At 41.1% G+C, this 15388-nt stretch overlaps 1 protein-coding gene across 4 annotated transcripts in view; it reads right to left on the bottom strand.

Annotated features, from left to right (window-relative positions):
- Positions 1-309: 309 nt before the first annotated feature.
- Positions 310-15388, bottom strand: part of LOC105030533 (kynurenine--oxoglutarate transaminase 3) — a 32752-nt gene continuing 17673 nt past the window's right edge. Inside the window, exons 3-15 of one of the 4 annotated variants that reach the window (XM_010904435.2) lie at positions 14723-14787; positions 14467-14611; positions 12818-12967; positions 12493-12579; positions 12266-12394; positions 9636-9756; positions 9419-9495; positions 6456-6545; positions 6175-6361; positions 5626-5699; positions 5106-5192; positions 4564-4620; positions 310-353 (exon numbers count right to left, since the gene is read on the bottom strand). In XM_010904435.2, coding sequence (XP_010902737.1) covers positions 4567-4620; positions 5106-5192; positions 5626-5699; positions 6175-6361; positions 6456-6545; positions 9419-9495; positions 9636-9756; positions 12266-12394; positions 12493-12579; positions 12818-12967; positions 14467-14611; positions 14723-14787 — 1266 coding nt within the window. In that variant the 3' untranslated portion in view covers positions 310-353; positions 4564-4566. Of the gene's footprint in view, positions 354-4038; positions 4621-4763; positions 4875-5105; positions 5193-5625; positions 5700-6174; positions 6362-6455; positions 6546-9418; positions 9496-9635; positions 9757-12265; positions 12395-12492; positions 12580-12817; positions 12968-14420; positions 14612-14722; positions 14788-15388 lie in introns of those variants that run through there. The other 3 variants (XR_829602.4, XM_010904434.3, XM_029121735.2) reach the window with 3 other exon arrangements.

Here is a 15388-nt window from a genome sequence, read left to right as displayed (position 1 = left end):
ATTAAAGTTAGAAATGCAAACTCAGTGCAAACTTTCAAGTGTCTACTAAAAACTAATCTCTACAGCACGGTTTATAATTAGGTGTAGCCTGGCCCGGGGGCGTGAAGGTGACCAGAAGGCTTGATACTGTCCACCCTTGCCGTCTTGCCAGGTGGGCTCTCGTCGCCACTGGGATGCTCTCCCTCCAATGCCTTTCGGGGGAAGAGTCATTGGCTTGTTGTTGTCGCTCTGTTGCGCACTTGTGCAATTGGGCTGTACTCTGCTGGCAATACTTGGCCCTCATTCAGGGTGGTTGCGGTTGGTGGGTGTCCCTTTGGTTGATGCCCTTCAATGTGGGTGGATTGATTTCTTGCCTGTTGGGCCCTGTCCGGGGCCTCCCCCGGGTAGGGCCACAGTGTCGCCGGACCCCCCCGTCTCAGCTCCAAGGTCTTACGCTGCTATACTATTGTGCTTGGGGATTGGGTCAGTTCACCTTCTCCACTAAGTTCTCCTTTTCCGCTATAAATCGTTGTTGATATGAGGAATGCATTTTCTGAATTTTCCCAGTCTCCTCCCGTTTTAAACTAGGAGGACATGAGGTCCAGGTCCACACCTGAGGAGTACATGGTTTGGGGGGCCCGTTGCTGTCCCTGTCCTTGTACATCTGGTCATTCTTCTGACCTAGTCTACATTTAAATAGACTCTGGATTTAGCCCACATGCATTTATTAATTATTCTAATTGGACTCTTAATATCTCACCCGACACAGCCAGAAGAGGACTGGTCACCCCTCTGAGCCTGGGTCCTCTCTAGGTTTCTTCCTAAAATTCGGCCTTCTTAGGGAGTTTTTCCTAGCCACTGAAATCCAACACTAGTGTTGTTTGCTCTTTGGGGTTGAAGGCCAGGTGTTTCTGTAAAAGCAACATTTGATTTAAATTTGATTGATTGACTCCCTAACCAGTGTTACCAGATGGTGAGACTTCCCACACAATTGGGACATCTTTATTGGCAGTGTGCGGGCAAAAATGGGCTTGGGCGTTGTTGAGGGTTTTCTGTGGAGTCCCCCATTGATTGGTCTGTATACAGTCAACAAAATCTGGCAACACTGCCCCCAACTCAACAAGTCATTTATCACATAGTTAGCTTTGGTGCTAGATTTCAGTCAGATTCTGACGAAACAGAATCTGGCACCTCTCAAATTTGGCTTAGTTTGTTCCAGCATCTACTTTGCACGGATCTGTTATCACACATTATTTGTCTTTGTCCATCAAAGTGTGTGCTTTGTACTTGTAAATGTTTTACTTTAAAAGCGTTCAGAGTTCGTAAAGATGCCTATTCCTGCAGCCCCTTATTGTAGCCTCAACACCTAACATAATTGTGAATTTTAGCTTTGTATTACCTGCTATTCATGCTACCAATGTGCTGCATTCACAATGATTTGTTCCCTTAGCTAGGTCAAGCTGCCAGAGCAGCTGAAAATATAGAGTTGAAAAATTAGGACACCCAATGAAAACGTGTTTTTTTAACATATTTAGACATATGGATATTTAATATCAATTTTAAGAATACAGAGATTCAAGTAATATAACTAAACAAGTAAAACTGAAGGAAATACTTTTTTAAACTTTCTGTAAAATGTAATAAAATAAACATGCAATTTCTGGTGAGGAATAAATTAGGACACCCCCACATTTTATCCTTAAAATGGCTGAAATCACACACAGGTGTATCACATCACACGCACATGATTATAACATTGTTACTCAGCATTTTGAAGGAGGTTTGCCCTGTTTAAACCTCAGACATTCAGTTTGGTGTGCTCCTGACTGTTGACATGAGAGTGAACACCATGGTGAAATCGAAAGACCTGTCTGAGGCCTTCAGAGAGAAGATTGTTGCAGCTTATGAGTCTGGTAAGGGATTTAAAAACATCTCAAAAGAGTTTGAAATCAGCCATTCGACTGTCCGGAAAAAGTGGAGGACATTCAAAACAACAGCCAACATGCCCAGGTCTGGCCGTCCAAGCAAGTTCACCCCGAGAGCAGACCGAAAGATGCTAAAAGAAGTCTTCAAAACCCCTAAAATGTCATCACGGGATCTACAGCAGGCTCTGGCAACCGTTGATGTGAAAGTGCATGCCACTACAATCAGAAAGAGACTGCACAAGGTTAATCTTCACGGGAGGTGTGCAAGGAGGAAGGAGGAAAAGTTTGCCAGAGAGAACGTAGACAAAGAACAGGACTTATGGAATAATGTTCTTTGGACAGAGGAGTCTAAAATTTAATTATTTGGACACCAGAACAGAGGACATGTTTGGCGCACACCAAATACAGCATTCCAGGAAAAGAACCTCATACCAACTATGAAGCATGGAGGTGGAAGTGTCATGGTTTGGGGTTGCTATGCTGCAGCAGGACCTGGCCAGCTCACCATCACAGAATCCATCATGAATTCTACAGTGTATCAGAGGGTGCTTGAGCAACATGTGAGACCATCTGTAAGAAAATTAAAGTTGAAGCAGAACTGGACCCTGCAACATGACAATGACCCTAAACATACCAGTAAATCCACCAAGGACTGGCTGAAAACTAAGAAATGGAGAGTCCTGGAATGGCCCAGTCAAAGCCCAGATCCCATTGAGATGCTGTGGGGTGACTTGAAACGGGTTGTACATGCAAGAAACCTCTCAAACATAACACAGGTTAAAGCATTCTGCATTGAGGAGTGGGGCAAACTTTCCTCAGACCGATGTCAGAGACTGGTAGAGGGTTACAAGAATGGGGTAACATTAGGTATTAGTGGTAGGGTGTCCTAACTTTTTCCTCAGTTAGAATATGCGTTTATGTTGATGTCTTTTGTTTAATGAGTAAAACAATATTATTTTTGCTGTTTACCTGCAATTGGATCACTTTCTTTTCCAGAAATGAATAGAAACAAGATTAGACATCGATATGTGAACATTTCTTAATGAATAAATGAATATTTAATGGGGTGTCCTAATTTTTTCACATGACTGTACACCAGTCAGCCATAACATTATGACCACTGACAAATGAAGTGAATAACACTGATAATCTCGTTATCATAGCACCAGTCAGTGGTTGGGATATATTAGGCAGGAAATGAACTTTCTGTCCTCAAAAGTTGATGTGTTAGAAGCAGGAAAAATGGCCAAGCGTAAGGATCTTAGCGACTTTGACCATGGCCAAATTGGGAAGACGACTGGGTCAGAGCATCCCCAAAACTGTATCCCTTGTGGGGTGTTCCCGGTCTGCAGTGGTCAGTACCTATCAAAAGTGGTCCAAGGAATTAAAAGCAGTGAACCGGCGACAGGGTCATGGGCAGTGTGGCTCAATGATGCACGTGGGGAGTGAAGGCTGGCATGTGTATTCCAATCCAACAGATAAGCTACTGTAGCTCTAACTGCTGAAAAACCTAATGCTGGTGCTGATAGAAATGTGTCAAAACACACAGTGCATCTCAGTTTGTTGCGTACGGGGCTGCGTAACCGCAGACCAGTCAGGGTGCCCATGCTGACCCGTCCACTGCCAAAAGCGCCTACAATGGGCACGTGAGCACCAGAACTGAACCACGGAGCAATGGAAGAGCAATGATGAATCACGTTTCCTTTTACACCTGGCTGTAAAAAGAAACATGATGGCCGGGTGCGTGTGCGTCGCTTACCTGGAAAACACATGATACCAGGATGCACTATGGGAAAAACACAAGCCGGCGGAGGCAGTGTGATGCTTAGGGGCTATGTTCTGCTGGGAAACCTTGGGTCCTGCCATTCATGTGGATGTTACTTTGACACATACCACCTAACTAAGCATAGTTGCAGACCATGTGTACCCTTTCATAGCAATGGTATTCCCTGATGGGGATTGGCCTCTTTTAGCAGGATAATGCGCCCTGCCACAAAACAAAAATGGTGCAGCCGATCCATGGAGGCCCCACCTCGCACCTTACAGGACTTAAAGGATCTGCTGATAAGTTCTTGGTGCCAGATACCACAGCACACGTTCAGAGGTCTAGTGGAGTCCATGCCTCGACAGGTAAGTGCTGTTTTGGCAGGCAAAAGGGGGACCCACACAATATTAGGCAGGTGGTCATAATGTTATGGCTGATCTGTGTATGTTCCACTACGTGTATGCCCAACGGATAACACACCAATGTGTTCCAGGACCTCCTGATTTACAAATTAACCACTGGATATGGTGTCAGCGTAACATCATACTGTCATCAATATCAATATATCTGATGAGTTACTTCGAAAAGTAAGTGGCCTACGATCTAAGTCACTGCATCAGGTGCACAAGTAGGCTACTGCTGCAAAATTGTTTTGACCCAGCCTACTGTTAAAACTCTACATTTTTCCTCCACTTTCACTGTCCATGAAAATGTATTCTTATATTTCTTAAGTAATTGCATACAAGGTCTAAAATAATACAAATAGCTGTTACAACATATCTGTACTACAAGGCAATTTCTCCAGTGTTATTGAAGTGTTCCCAGAAGTGATCACATTGTCATTGTACAGAGAGAAAAGTCCAAAGATTCAAAACCACTCCATATAAAGATTGCCTTTTAACTGTTCCAGTTTTTCAGGATGGCCTCTGCTGCATCCAGAGTGCTGTCTTTCTACAAAGAGACAAACACAAACTGTAATGAGAGATGATTGTGTTCCCCAGGAAATTATCTCACGCAAATCATATTAAAACATTGTTTACTATTGTGTCCATCCAAATCTTTATTGTAATTACAATATTGTTCATTCAACTCACCTGAAGTTCTTCAACCATAACAAACTGCCTTCAAATCAATCAATTAAATTTATTTTTGGAAGCAGTTTTTACATTAGCAATTTTCACAAATTGCCTTTACAGATAACCAGCCTAAAACCCCAAAGAACAAGCAAAACAAGCATTGAAGCGCAAGAAGAATTGATTAATTCATATTCTGTTAATTCACATAACACATTTTCACATTTTCCTGGCTGAAACAAAAGGTTAGCACACTTTTATAGATTCTCAGGAGTTTAATTTAATTTCTTAATTTCAGCGCTCTCTTTAAGCACTTTATGAATAGACTTGATTGATATTACAAACAATAGACGCCATGGTTACCTTGATAAAGCATAGACGGATGTATTTCTCAAACTGCTTCTTTGAAGCATCACCACAGAACGCTGTGACCGGAATAGCTGCCAGTTTCTATAATAAACACATGCCAACACAATCGGGTGAGTTCAAATTCTTACTAGTAATCCCTGGAGTAATACATTGTATCGAGTTCTGCCAATTTGATGTCTGAACTTTCCAAGGGCCACTTCCTAATTCATGGGTATTGCTAATTTCATCATTCACACTTTCAGATAGTTTTCAAAACGTTTGAAGATATATACTGAAAGAAAATATGCAATTTCTTACACAGATTTGGATCCATATTATTCCAGATGCTAATCAATGAAGTCCATTCATTTTGTTGCTGCTTTGCTTATTTACAATGGGTCATTTTATGAAGAATTTTGAGAATAAAGCCAACACTGCAGCCACTTGCTAAGCTACATTCGGATCAATGAGCAGTTATTACTCAGCTTTGTGGACAAAGGCCTTGACATAGCGTCAAAGTGTTGGTTTAACTTACCTTCTCCTTAATCATCCACTTGACAAACTTGTAGTCGTATGGCTCATCATCTCCCATATGAGACAAGTCCTGATCTATAGTCATAATGTGAAACACAGAAGGTTTGAACTAATGAATAATGAATTGTCATTGTTGTAATTATTCCAAACTGTCTGCAGGGAGGAATCGCTTTGGTTGAAACTATTGTCCTCATGCTCATTGGCACATACGGCAGAGACAAGACCTCTCCACTTCTGACTATCCTAAGTCTAGCACACCATCCTGCCAAACCCTTGTCATTCATCCATGCCAAAAGGTTTGAGTATTTCGCATGACAGTGAGAGACAAGGTGTTGACATGATGGCACAAACAGATATCGGACCAAAAGCCAGTCTTCTGAAACAGATTAAAAGCCAGTCTTATATTTGCTTTATTTCTTTATCATCCTGGACATAACATGATTTAAATCACACTAGACAAATCACCAAATGACCTTGTCCTTAAACTGTCATCATCCCATATTTATGCCAAATACAAAACCAAATGTATGTATATAATTACAAAACTTACTAAGAGAAGTGACATCCACACACATGAAGTATCCTCCCTCGGGTATGATGGGAGACATGCCAACATCTTGTAGGATAGCAGCCATGCGGTCCCTTTTCCCCTCCAGCTCAACAGCCAGAGAAGAGAAGTAACAGTCAGGCTGACCCATTAGCTCATAGTCCCTCAGCAAGCCCTGGGCGACAGCTTCCTGCAGAAATATGTATTAGTCTCTGATACATATTACATTTTAGCTGAATATCTGCATACTATATGAATCAATATGTTTTCATAGCAATCATTGCCTGTAATGGTGTTGGACAGGTGTACAGGGTGTTCTGCATTACAGTCTGGAGGTGCTTTATCAAGTGTTCCGGTCCTATAGACCAGCCAAGCTGCAGAGAAAAGAGTTGTACATCAGGGCTGTCAAAGTTAACTGTGCAATGTATAATGCTTAACACCATTCATTTATTTTTAATCGCCACCAACCCATCTTTATATTTTGAGCCTCAGAACCATCGTTAGTGCTTGAACAGAAGCTGTCTGGGTAACAGTATTGGCACTTTCATGTTTTGGAATAGCATACAGATAACTTTTTTGCCATATGACCAGATTGCTTCACAGGTCGTTTTTTTAAACACATCAACGATTATAGTCATTTATGTAGTGAATACTGAACTATGACCATACTGATCACACATGAACATTCCAGATGCTATAATGTCTTTTCAGGTACAGTACAGGCCAAAAGTTTGGACACACCTCATTCAATGCGTTTTCTTTATTTTCATGACTATTTACATTGTAGATTCTCACTGAAGGCATCAAAACTATGAATGAACACATATGGAATTATGTACTTAACAAAAAAGTGTGAAATAACTAAAAACATGTCTTATATTTTAGATTCCTCAAAGTAGCCACCCTTTGCTTTTTTGCAAACCCTTGGTGTTCTCTCAATGAGCTTCATGAGGTAGTCACCTGAAATGGTTTTCACTCCCCAGGTGTGCCTTGTCAGGGTTAATTAGTGGAATTTCTTCCCTTATTAATGGGGTTGGGACCATCAGTTGTGTTGTGCAGACGTTACACAGCCGACAGCCCTATTGGATGACTGTCAGAATTATTATTACGGCAAGAACCAATCAGCTAAGTTAAGAGAAACGAGTGGCCATCATTACTTTAACAAATTAAGGTCAGTCAGTCCGGAAAATTGCAAGAACTTTGAATGTCCCCAAGTGCAGTCGTAAAAACCATCAAGCACTACAACGAAACTGGCTCACATGAGGACTGCCCCAGGAAAGGAAGACCAAGAGTCACCTCTGCTGCTGAGGATAGGTTCATCCGAGTCACCAGCCTCAGAAATCGAAGGTTAACAGCAGCTCAGATTAGAGACCAGCTGAGTTCTAGCAGAAGACACATCTCTAGAACAACTGTTAAGAGGAGACAGCGAGTAGCTCCTAGGAAACCACTGCTAAGGAGAGGCAACAAGCAGAAGAGATTTGTTTGGGCCAAGAAACACAAGGAATGGACATTAGACCAGTGAAAATCTTTGCTTTGGTCTAATGAGTCCAAACTTTAGATCTTTGGTTCCAACCGCTGTGTCTTTGTGCGATGCAGAAAAGGTGAATGGATGGATTCTACATGCCTGATTCCCACTGTGAAGCATGGAGGAGGAGGTGTGATGGTGCTTTGCTGGTGACACTGTTGGGGATTTATTCAAAATTGAAGGCATACTGAACCAGCATGGCTACCACAGCATCCTGCAGCGACATGCCATCCCATCCTGTTTGCGTTTAGTTGGACCATCATTTATTTTTCAACAGGACAATGACCCCACACCTCCAGGCTGTGTAAGGGCTATTTGACCAAGAAGGAGAGTGATGGAGTGCTGCGCCAGGTGACCTGGTCTCCACAGTCACCGGACCTGAACCCAATTGAGATGGTTTGGGGTGAGCTGGACCGTAGAGTGAAGGCAAAAGGGCAAACAAGTGCTAAGCATCTCTGGGAACTCCTTCAAGACTGTTGGAATACCATTTCAGGTGACTACCTCTTGAAGCTCATCAAGATAATGCCAAGAGTGTGCAAAGCAGTAATCAGAGCAAAGGGTGGCTACTTTGAAGAAACTAGAAAATAAGACATGTTTTCAGTTATTTCACTTTTTTGTTAAGTACTTAATTCCACGTGTTCATTCATAGTTTTGATGCCTTCAGTGAGAATCTACAATGTAAATAGTCATGAAAATAAAGGAAACGCATTGAATGACAAGGTGTGTCCAAACTTTTGGCCTGTACTGTACATTCAATGTACATTAGAATATTCCTTTGCATGCACCATTCATAAGCATATTACACTCATATGAATCTACACTCACCTAAAGGAGTGCCTGGTCTACCTGAGCATTGTTTCTGACCATGTCCATCCCTTTATGACCACCATGTACCCATCCTCTGATGGCTACTTCCAGCAGGATAATGCACCATGTCACAAAGCTCGAATCATTTCAAATTGGTTTCTTGAACATGACAATGAGTTCACTGTACTGAAATGGCCCCCACAGTCACCAGATCTCAACCCAATAGAGCATCTTTGGGATGTGGTGGAACGGGAGCTTCGTGCCCTGGATGTGCATCCCACAAATCTCCATCAACTGCAAGATGCTATCCTATCAATATGGGCCAACATTTCTTAAGAATGCTTTCAGCACCTTGTTGAATCAATGCCACGTAGAATTAAGGCAGTTCTGAAGGCGAAAGGGGGTCAAACACAGTATTAGTATGGTGTTCCTAATAATCCTTTAGGTGAGTGTATATTACTGCTTTATTTTTTGCAACATTTTTGCTTTATAAATATTTCTTAATTCTCACTATGTAGATGTCAGGTGCCATGTCACAAGAATATCATTGTGCAGGATGACGCTGTGTTATTCGGTGCATTTGACAAATAAACATGAAACTTAAAATGTGTTTACTCACTACTAGTCAATAAACCCTGCCTACACATCTGATAGAACACAGGATGTTCCCAGTTGGACTTTGGGAATCTTTCTCCCTTTATCTTCGTGTCCATCCAAAACCCAGCAAACGAGGACAGAGGTACCGCCCCTCTTTTCTGCTTCTGCAGTTGGTCCTGAGACACTGTGTTTGAATCCACCTGTGTGCTATTTGCATGGACGCAAAGGTTGTCCAACCACATTTAAGCCTAAATATCAGATGAAGACAATAACTTGAAAAGCAAAGGTGGGATTCGAAGTGTTTCCTATGACCCTTACCTTCCATCCAGTAACACTAAAGGTCTTCCCTGCACTGCTGATTGTGATCGTTCTGTCCCACATGCCAGGGAGAGTGGCTAGCAAAGAAAATAAGCGGGAGTACTCAGATAAACCTAAGCAATTATTAGACAGTCTTGTACTGAACTGTGCTTAATTTAACCAAAATGTACTTAACACAGGTGTCGCTAAACCCTCAACCTCAAAACTGCAAACATACCTATTTTAATGTGTTGGTGCCCCTTGTAAATGAGCCATTCGTACACCTCATCACTGATGCACAGAGTGTCGTGTTTGATGCATAGGTCAGCAATCATCTGCAGCTCATCTCTGGTAAATATCTGGAATATGGGCAAGAAGAAAAGGATTACAATTAGAAACTACAAGTACTGTGACATAATAATCATGTATTTATAGATCACTCAGTAGTAAGATGAAATAAGATTACTTATTTTACAGAGTATTGTCTGATCAAGTGGGCAGGCTTCAGAAATTCCAGACCGTGGAATCCACTGAAAAATATTTTCTCTGATATAACACCTAAACACCAGAGGTGGCTTGTAACGTGCTATAAGTAAAGAGTTACATTTGAAAAACAAAACAAAAGTCTACTGACTGAACTGTAATTTTTTTGTTTATCAAATCTATCAAAATTCATGTAGTTAATAATGCTTCTCAACTGGCATAACTACTACAATGACAGATTATGTGGTTTCAATCCTACTTTGCCAGTTCAGTCATTACAAAAAAAAGGCAAAATTGTCTTGTGTGAACGTCCAGGTTGCCTGTTTACTTTAGGACCCCTCGGGTAACCCCAGCCTAGCTGGTAAGGGCAAAGGCAAATTGCCTACACCTGTTATTGTTACCAGAAAACCAGGCCAGGCTTGGCATTCTGGGATAAAAAAAAAGGGTTGCAATACCATCCTGAACCAATAAAGTATAAATAACGCAGAAATTGATAAACAAAATTCTGGGGGAACTGACATACGGTATGCCCAATGCAATGCTGCCATCTTATGGTAAAAATAGTTCTAAGTACAGATTTTTAAGTACACTGTCAGTCCACCTCCACTAGAAAGTGACCACTAACTTGTACTAGGACTTGGGACCTCAATGCTGCAATCCCTGTATTTCAGTTGCACATGCTACCTTCAATTTGCCTTCAATGCACATTTAGAATTGCCATTTGCACTTGCATTCGCCTTCACTGCACATCTATACATCCCACTTGTAACACATTGTACTTACAGTGGGGAGAACAAGTCTTTGATACACTACCGATTTTGCAGGTTTTCCTACTTACAAAGCATGTAGTTTTTTTTTTTTTTTTATAGGTACACTTCAACTGTGAGAGACTGAATCTAAAACAAGAATCCAGAAAAATCACATTGTATGATTTTTAAATAATGAATTTGCATTTTATTGCATGACATAAGTATTTGATCACCTACCAACCAGTAAGAATTTCGGCTCTGAAAGACCTGTTAGTTTTTCTTTAAGAAGCCCTCCTGTTCTCCACTCATTACCTGTATTAACTAAACCTGTTTGAACTTGTTACCTGTATAAAAGACACCTGTCCACACACTCAATCAAACAGACTCCAACCTCTCCACAATGGGCAAGCTTGGTGAGAAGGCAACAACAGTTGGTGCAATTATTAGAAAATGGAAGAAGTTCAAGATGATGGTCAATCCCCCTCAGTCTGGGGCTCCATGCAAGATCTCACCTCGTGGGGCATCAATGATCATGAGGAAGGTGAGGGATCAGCCCAGAACTACACGGCAGGACCTGGTCAATGACCTGAAGAGAGCTGGGACCACAGTGTCAAGGAAAACCATTAGTAACACACTACACCGTCATGGATTAAAATCCTGCGGCGCACACAAGGTCCCCCTGCTCAAGTCAGCGCATGTCCAGGCCCGTCTGAAGTTTGCCAATGACCATCTGGATGATCCAGAGGCGGAATGGGAGAAGGTCATGTGGTCTGATGAGACCATAATAGAGCTTTTTGGTCTAAACTCCACTTGTCATGTTTGAGGAAGAAGAAGGATGAGTACAACCCCAAGAACACCATCCCAACCGTGAAGCATGGAGGTGGAAATATCATTCTTTGGGGATGCTTTTCTGCAAAGGGGACAGGACGACTGCACCGTATTGAGGGGAGGATGGATGGGGCCATGTATCACGAGATCTTGATCGAACAACCTCCTTCCCTCAGTAAGAGCATTGAAGATTGGTCGTGGCTGGGTCTAGCATGACAACGACCCGAAACACACAGCCAGGGCAACTAAGGAGTGGCTCCGTAAGAAGCATCTCAAGGTCCTGGAGTGGCCTAGCCAGTCTCCAGACCTGAACCCAATAGAAAATCTTTAGAGGGAGCTGAAAGTCCATATTGCCCAGTGACAGCCCCAAAATCCCTGCTGTAGTGTGCGCAAACCTGGTCAAGAACTACAGGAAACGTATGATCCCTGTAATTGCAAACAAAGGTTACTGTACCAAATATTAAGTTCTGCTTTTCTGATGTATCAAATACTTATGTCATGCAATAAAATGCAAATTACTTAAAAATCATACAATGTGATTTTCTGGATTTTTGTTTAAAGTGCACCTATGATAGAAATTACAGACTTCTACATGCTTTGTAAGTGGGAAAACCTGCAAAATCAGCAGTGTATCAAATACTTGTTCTCCCTGTTCTCACTGTAATACTTGTAAATACTTTTATTTACACTTCAGGTTAGATGCTAACTTAATTTTGTTGTACTGTACATGTGTACGTGTACATGTGTATTGTTATTCAATGACAAAGTTTAATCTAATCTTAATAAGAACCGCCTGAAGAGGACCTACCTTCCCTATAGGATTGTTGGGAGTGTTGATAATGATGGCCTTAGTCTTAGAGGTGAATTTACTGGCAAGCTCTGCTGGGTCCAGAACCCAGTCAGCACTGGATACAATATTTGTCTTCTTATTACACTTCTGAAATGTCCATGAAAAACACAAGTAATAAATAAATCCAAGAACATAGTCACTACTTCCCAACCACAAAATTGGCCTCTCAACCCTTATAGACTTACGACACGCAATGGTATCAAGATTGGCTTGGCCCCTGCCATTCGAACCATGGGTACATAGCAGTCGAAGAATGGTTCAATTATTATCACCTGAGGAAAGAGATTGTCATAATGATGTGCTTAAAAATTAATGCGATGTAACTAAAAATCTAAATAAAAGGAAATATTATGAAAGGTACCCCAAAGACCATTACATACCATTCCAAAGACCATTCCCAAATCTTGTAGATAAATCGATGTATAGATAAACAGACATTGGTATGACCACAGAGACAGATCTGGGACCAGGCTTAACATGAATAGGCCAGAATAAAGATTAACCACTCACCTCATCTCCCACCTCCACCAGACCCTGCATGGCGCTAAACAAGGACCCGTAGCCCCCCACTGTGACTAGGATCTCCTTGAAAGGATCGATCTGCTGTCCATACACTTTCCCATACACCTGAGATAGAGCCTTAACCAGAGCCGGGTGCCCCTGTTGGATAAAGACATGAAATGTACACTGCTATGAACAAATATTTTGCCCCCATTTGATTTATGTGCATTGTTGCACATTTTTCAATTTGAATTCAGTCAGATCTCTTTGTGGGTTGTAGTGATATATGTAGGGAGTCTGAAGTTGCTTTCAAAAACCTAGCTTGTTTAGTCGGTTTAATCGAACCCTGCAACCATGGTCAACTTGAACAAGGTCTCGGGCCACTTTCCGATTAATCTAGGCACACTTCAATTCCACCCACATATAGGAAGTGATCCAAAAATGCTGTGTATTGTGGGTTGAATTATCTATGCATTATGGGATTAGTAGGGCAATCATTGACATAAAATCTAATTGCCTGCTAGCTACAAGGAGTCATGCTAAGTACTACCTAAGTAGCATAATGTGTCGCAGAGGACAGACATAAAACAGCATTGAAGTGAGAGCATATCTCTGAGATGTTGGAGAAAGTCCACAAATTGAGGTTTTAAAACTTCTTCACATTAACTGACATTCGTGAAAGATCTGCCCACAAGGTTTTTGTTTATAGCACTTTGTCAAGAATTTGGGCAGTGAGAAACCCTATCAGACTAAGTTGGAATGGAAAGGGCATTAGCAATCTTCAGGTGAGATTTTTGATGAAATATTGTGGCAGCACATTTCCGCCCAAATTTGGAGGTCTGGTGAAACACGAACATTAGCCAATAAAAAACAAAACAGTGAAACATTTCCCGGGGAAATAATCACTGATTTAATCAGCTGAGTATAACAAACCAATCATCTCACAAAACACATTACCCTACATTGTAACATTGCTTTGGGACAGCATGCATTAAAACTTCCAGCTCATCTGCTGTGCGTAAAAACTTGGGAACAAAGAAATTAGCAGTTCCAAGCAGTTTATGTTTAAAATGTGCAGTTTCACTGTCAGAGCTGTTTTACATAGAGGACTAGGCCAAAATTCCTCCACAGCAATTTGAGAGAAGCCTATGGATGCAGACATTGCTGCTAAAGATGGCGTAATCACTTAGTATGAATATAAGGGGATGATTAGTTGTCTCTTTAATAAATAAATTAAATAACTGTCAACATTGTGTTGTTTGTTCACTCAGATTCCCTTTTACCTAATATTAGGTTTTGGTTGAAGATCTGATAACATTCAGAGCCATATCTAAATTAATCAGGGACAGTTACGTGACAACATAATAAAGGCAGAAGAAATGCATTATTTGTTCCACAAAATGTAACAATAAATGCATAAAAACACTAGCTAGTATTGTATTGCGAAACGACAGCAGCGACCTGGCTCATTGTATAGATTACATGAAAGTTTAACACATTATAGCTTTGTTCAATCTAAAACTTCCCAATACTTACAGACTTTTATAATTAAACACCTGACATTTAAAATACTAGACTGTAAATATGTAATTTTTTCTATTATAACACTGACTGCTTAAAATGTAACTCAATGCAAGATGTTGGGGAAATCGTCCTACAAAGCCTCTTGTGTACTGGTTGAGCTTGTCCACTGCGGCAGCATTCGCTAGGCCCTCCTTAACATAGGCTGGAGGTGGTATGTCAGGAAATCCCTGGCCCAGGTTCACTATGGTGGGGTCAGCTGCCACCGAGGTGAAGGCCACCCTAACATCAAAACAACAAGACAGACACTTTAGTTCTGCCTTATTCATGACATGAATCAATGTTTCTATACAACTAGGTTACTATACCAGTCTACTATACCGGTCTACCTACCATACATTTTTGTCCAGTCCTTCAATCCTTTTGGAATTTGTATGCCTTGATGATGTCATAATTCCCTGACACAAAATAAATTGAAAAGATAGAAGTATAGTAACTCTCTAGTGAAAATGTCACTGTTTTAATGTTACAACATTCTTAGATGAAAACTTAGATGGCTAAAACCGTTGGTATGTACGTATATTAAGCCTGAAATAAAACAGTTTACGGTTATATAGCAACTGTTTCTGGTGGATTTTTGAAGTACGCATCCGTGCATGCATTTTAGGTCAGGATAAACAAACACATTTGCTGGTTACAACATACAGTAGTTACGTTATAGTTAGCCTTCACTGAACTGTATACGGTTATATTGCGACTGTTTCTGGCATGGAAAAGTTAATCTTCAGTCTCGCTAGCAATTGCTAAATTTTTATGGTTATTCCTAGGTAGTTAGTAGATACTGGTAAGCCTATTACTGGCTAATAAACTATTAAAACGGCCAGTGACAAACACCATACATAGACGCTACTTGTTGTGGAGGTAAACTTAGTAAGAAAAGTTTGTCAGTTTAACTGTATCAATGTCATTCATGAATGGCCAATTAACTATTAAAAATGGCCAGTGGCAAAAGAGGATTTGTTCAGGATAGAGACAAGAGGTTATACTGACACCCCGGAA

The sequence above is a fragment of the Esox lucius genome, chromosome 8, assembly GCF_011004845.1.
Source record: "Esox lucius isolate fEsoLuc1 chromosome 8, fEsoLuc1.pri, whole genome shotgun sequence".
Classification (NCBI taxonomy): domain Eukaryota; kingdom Metazoa; phylum Chordata; class Actinopteri; order Esociformes; family Esocidae; genus Esox; species Esox lucius.
The sequence above is the reverse complement of the archived record's forward strand: the minus strand, read 5'-3'. Positions and strand labels throughout refer to the sequence as shown.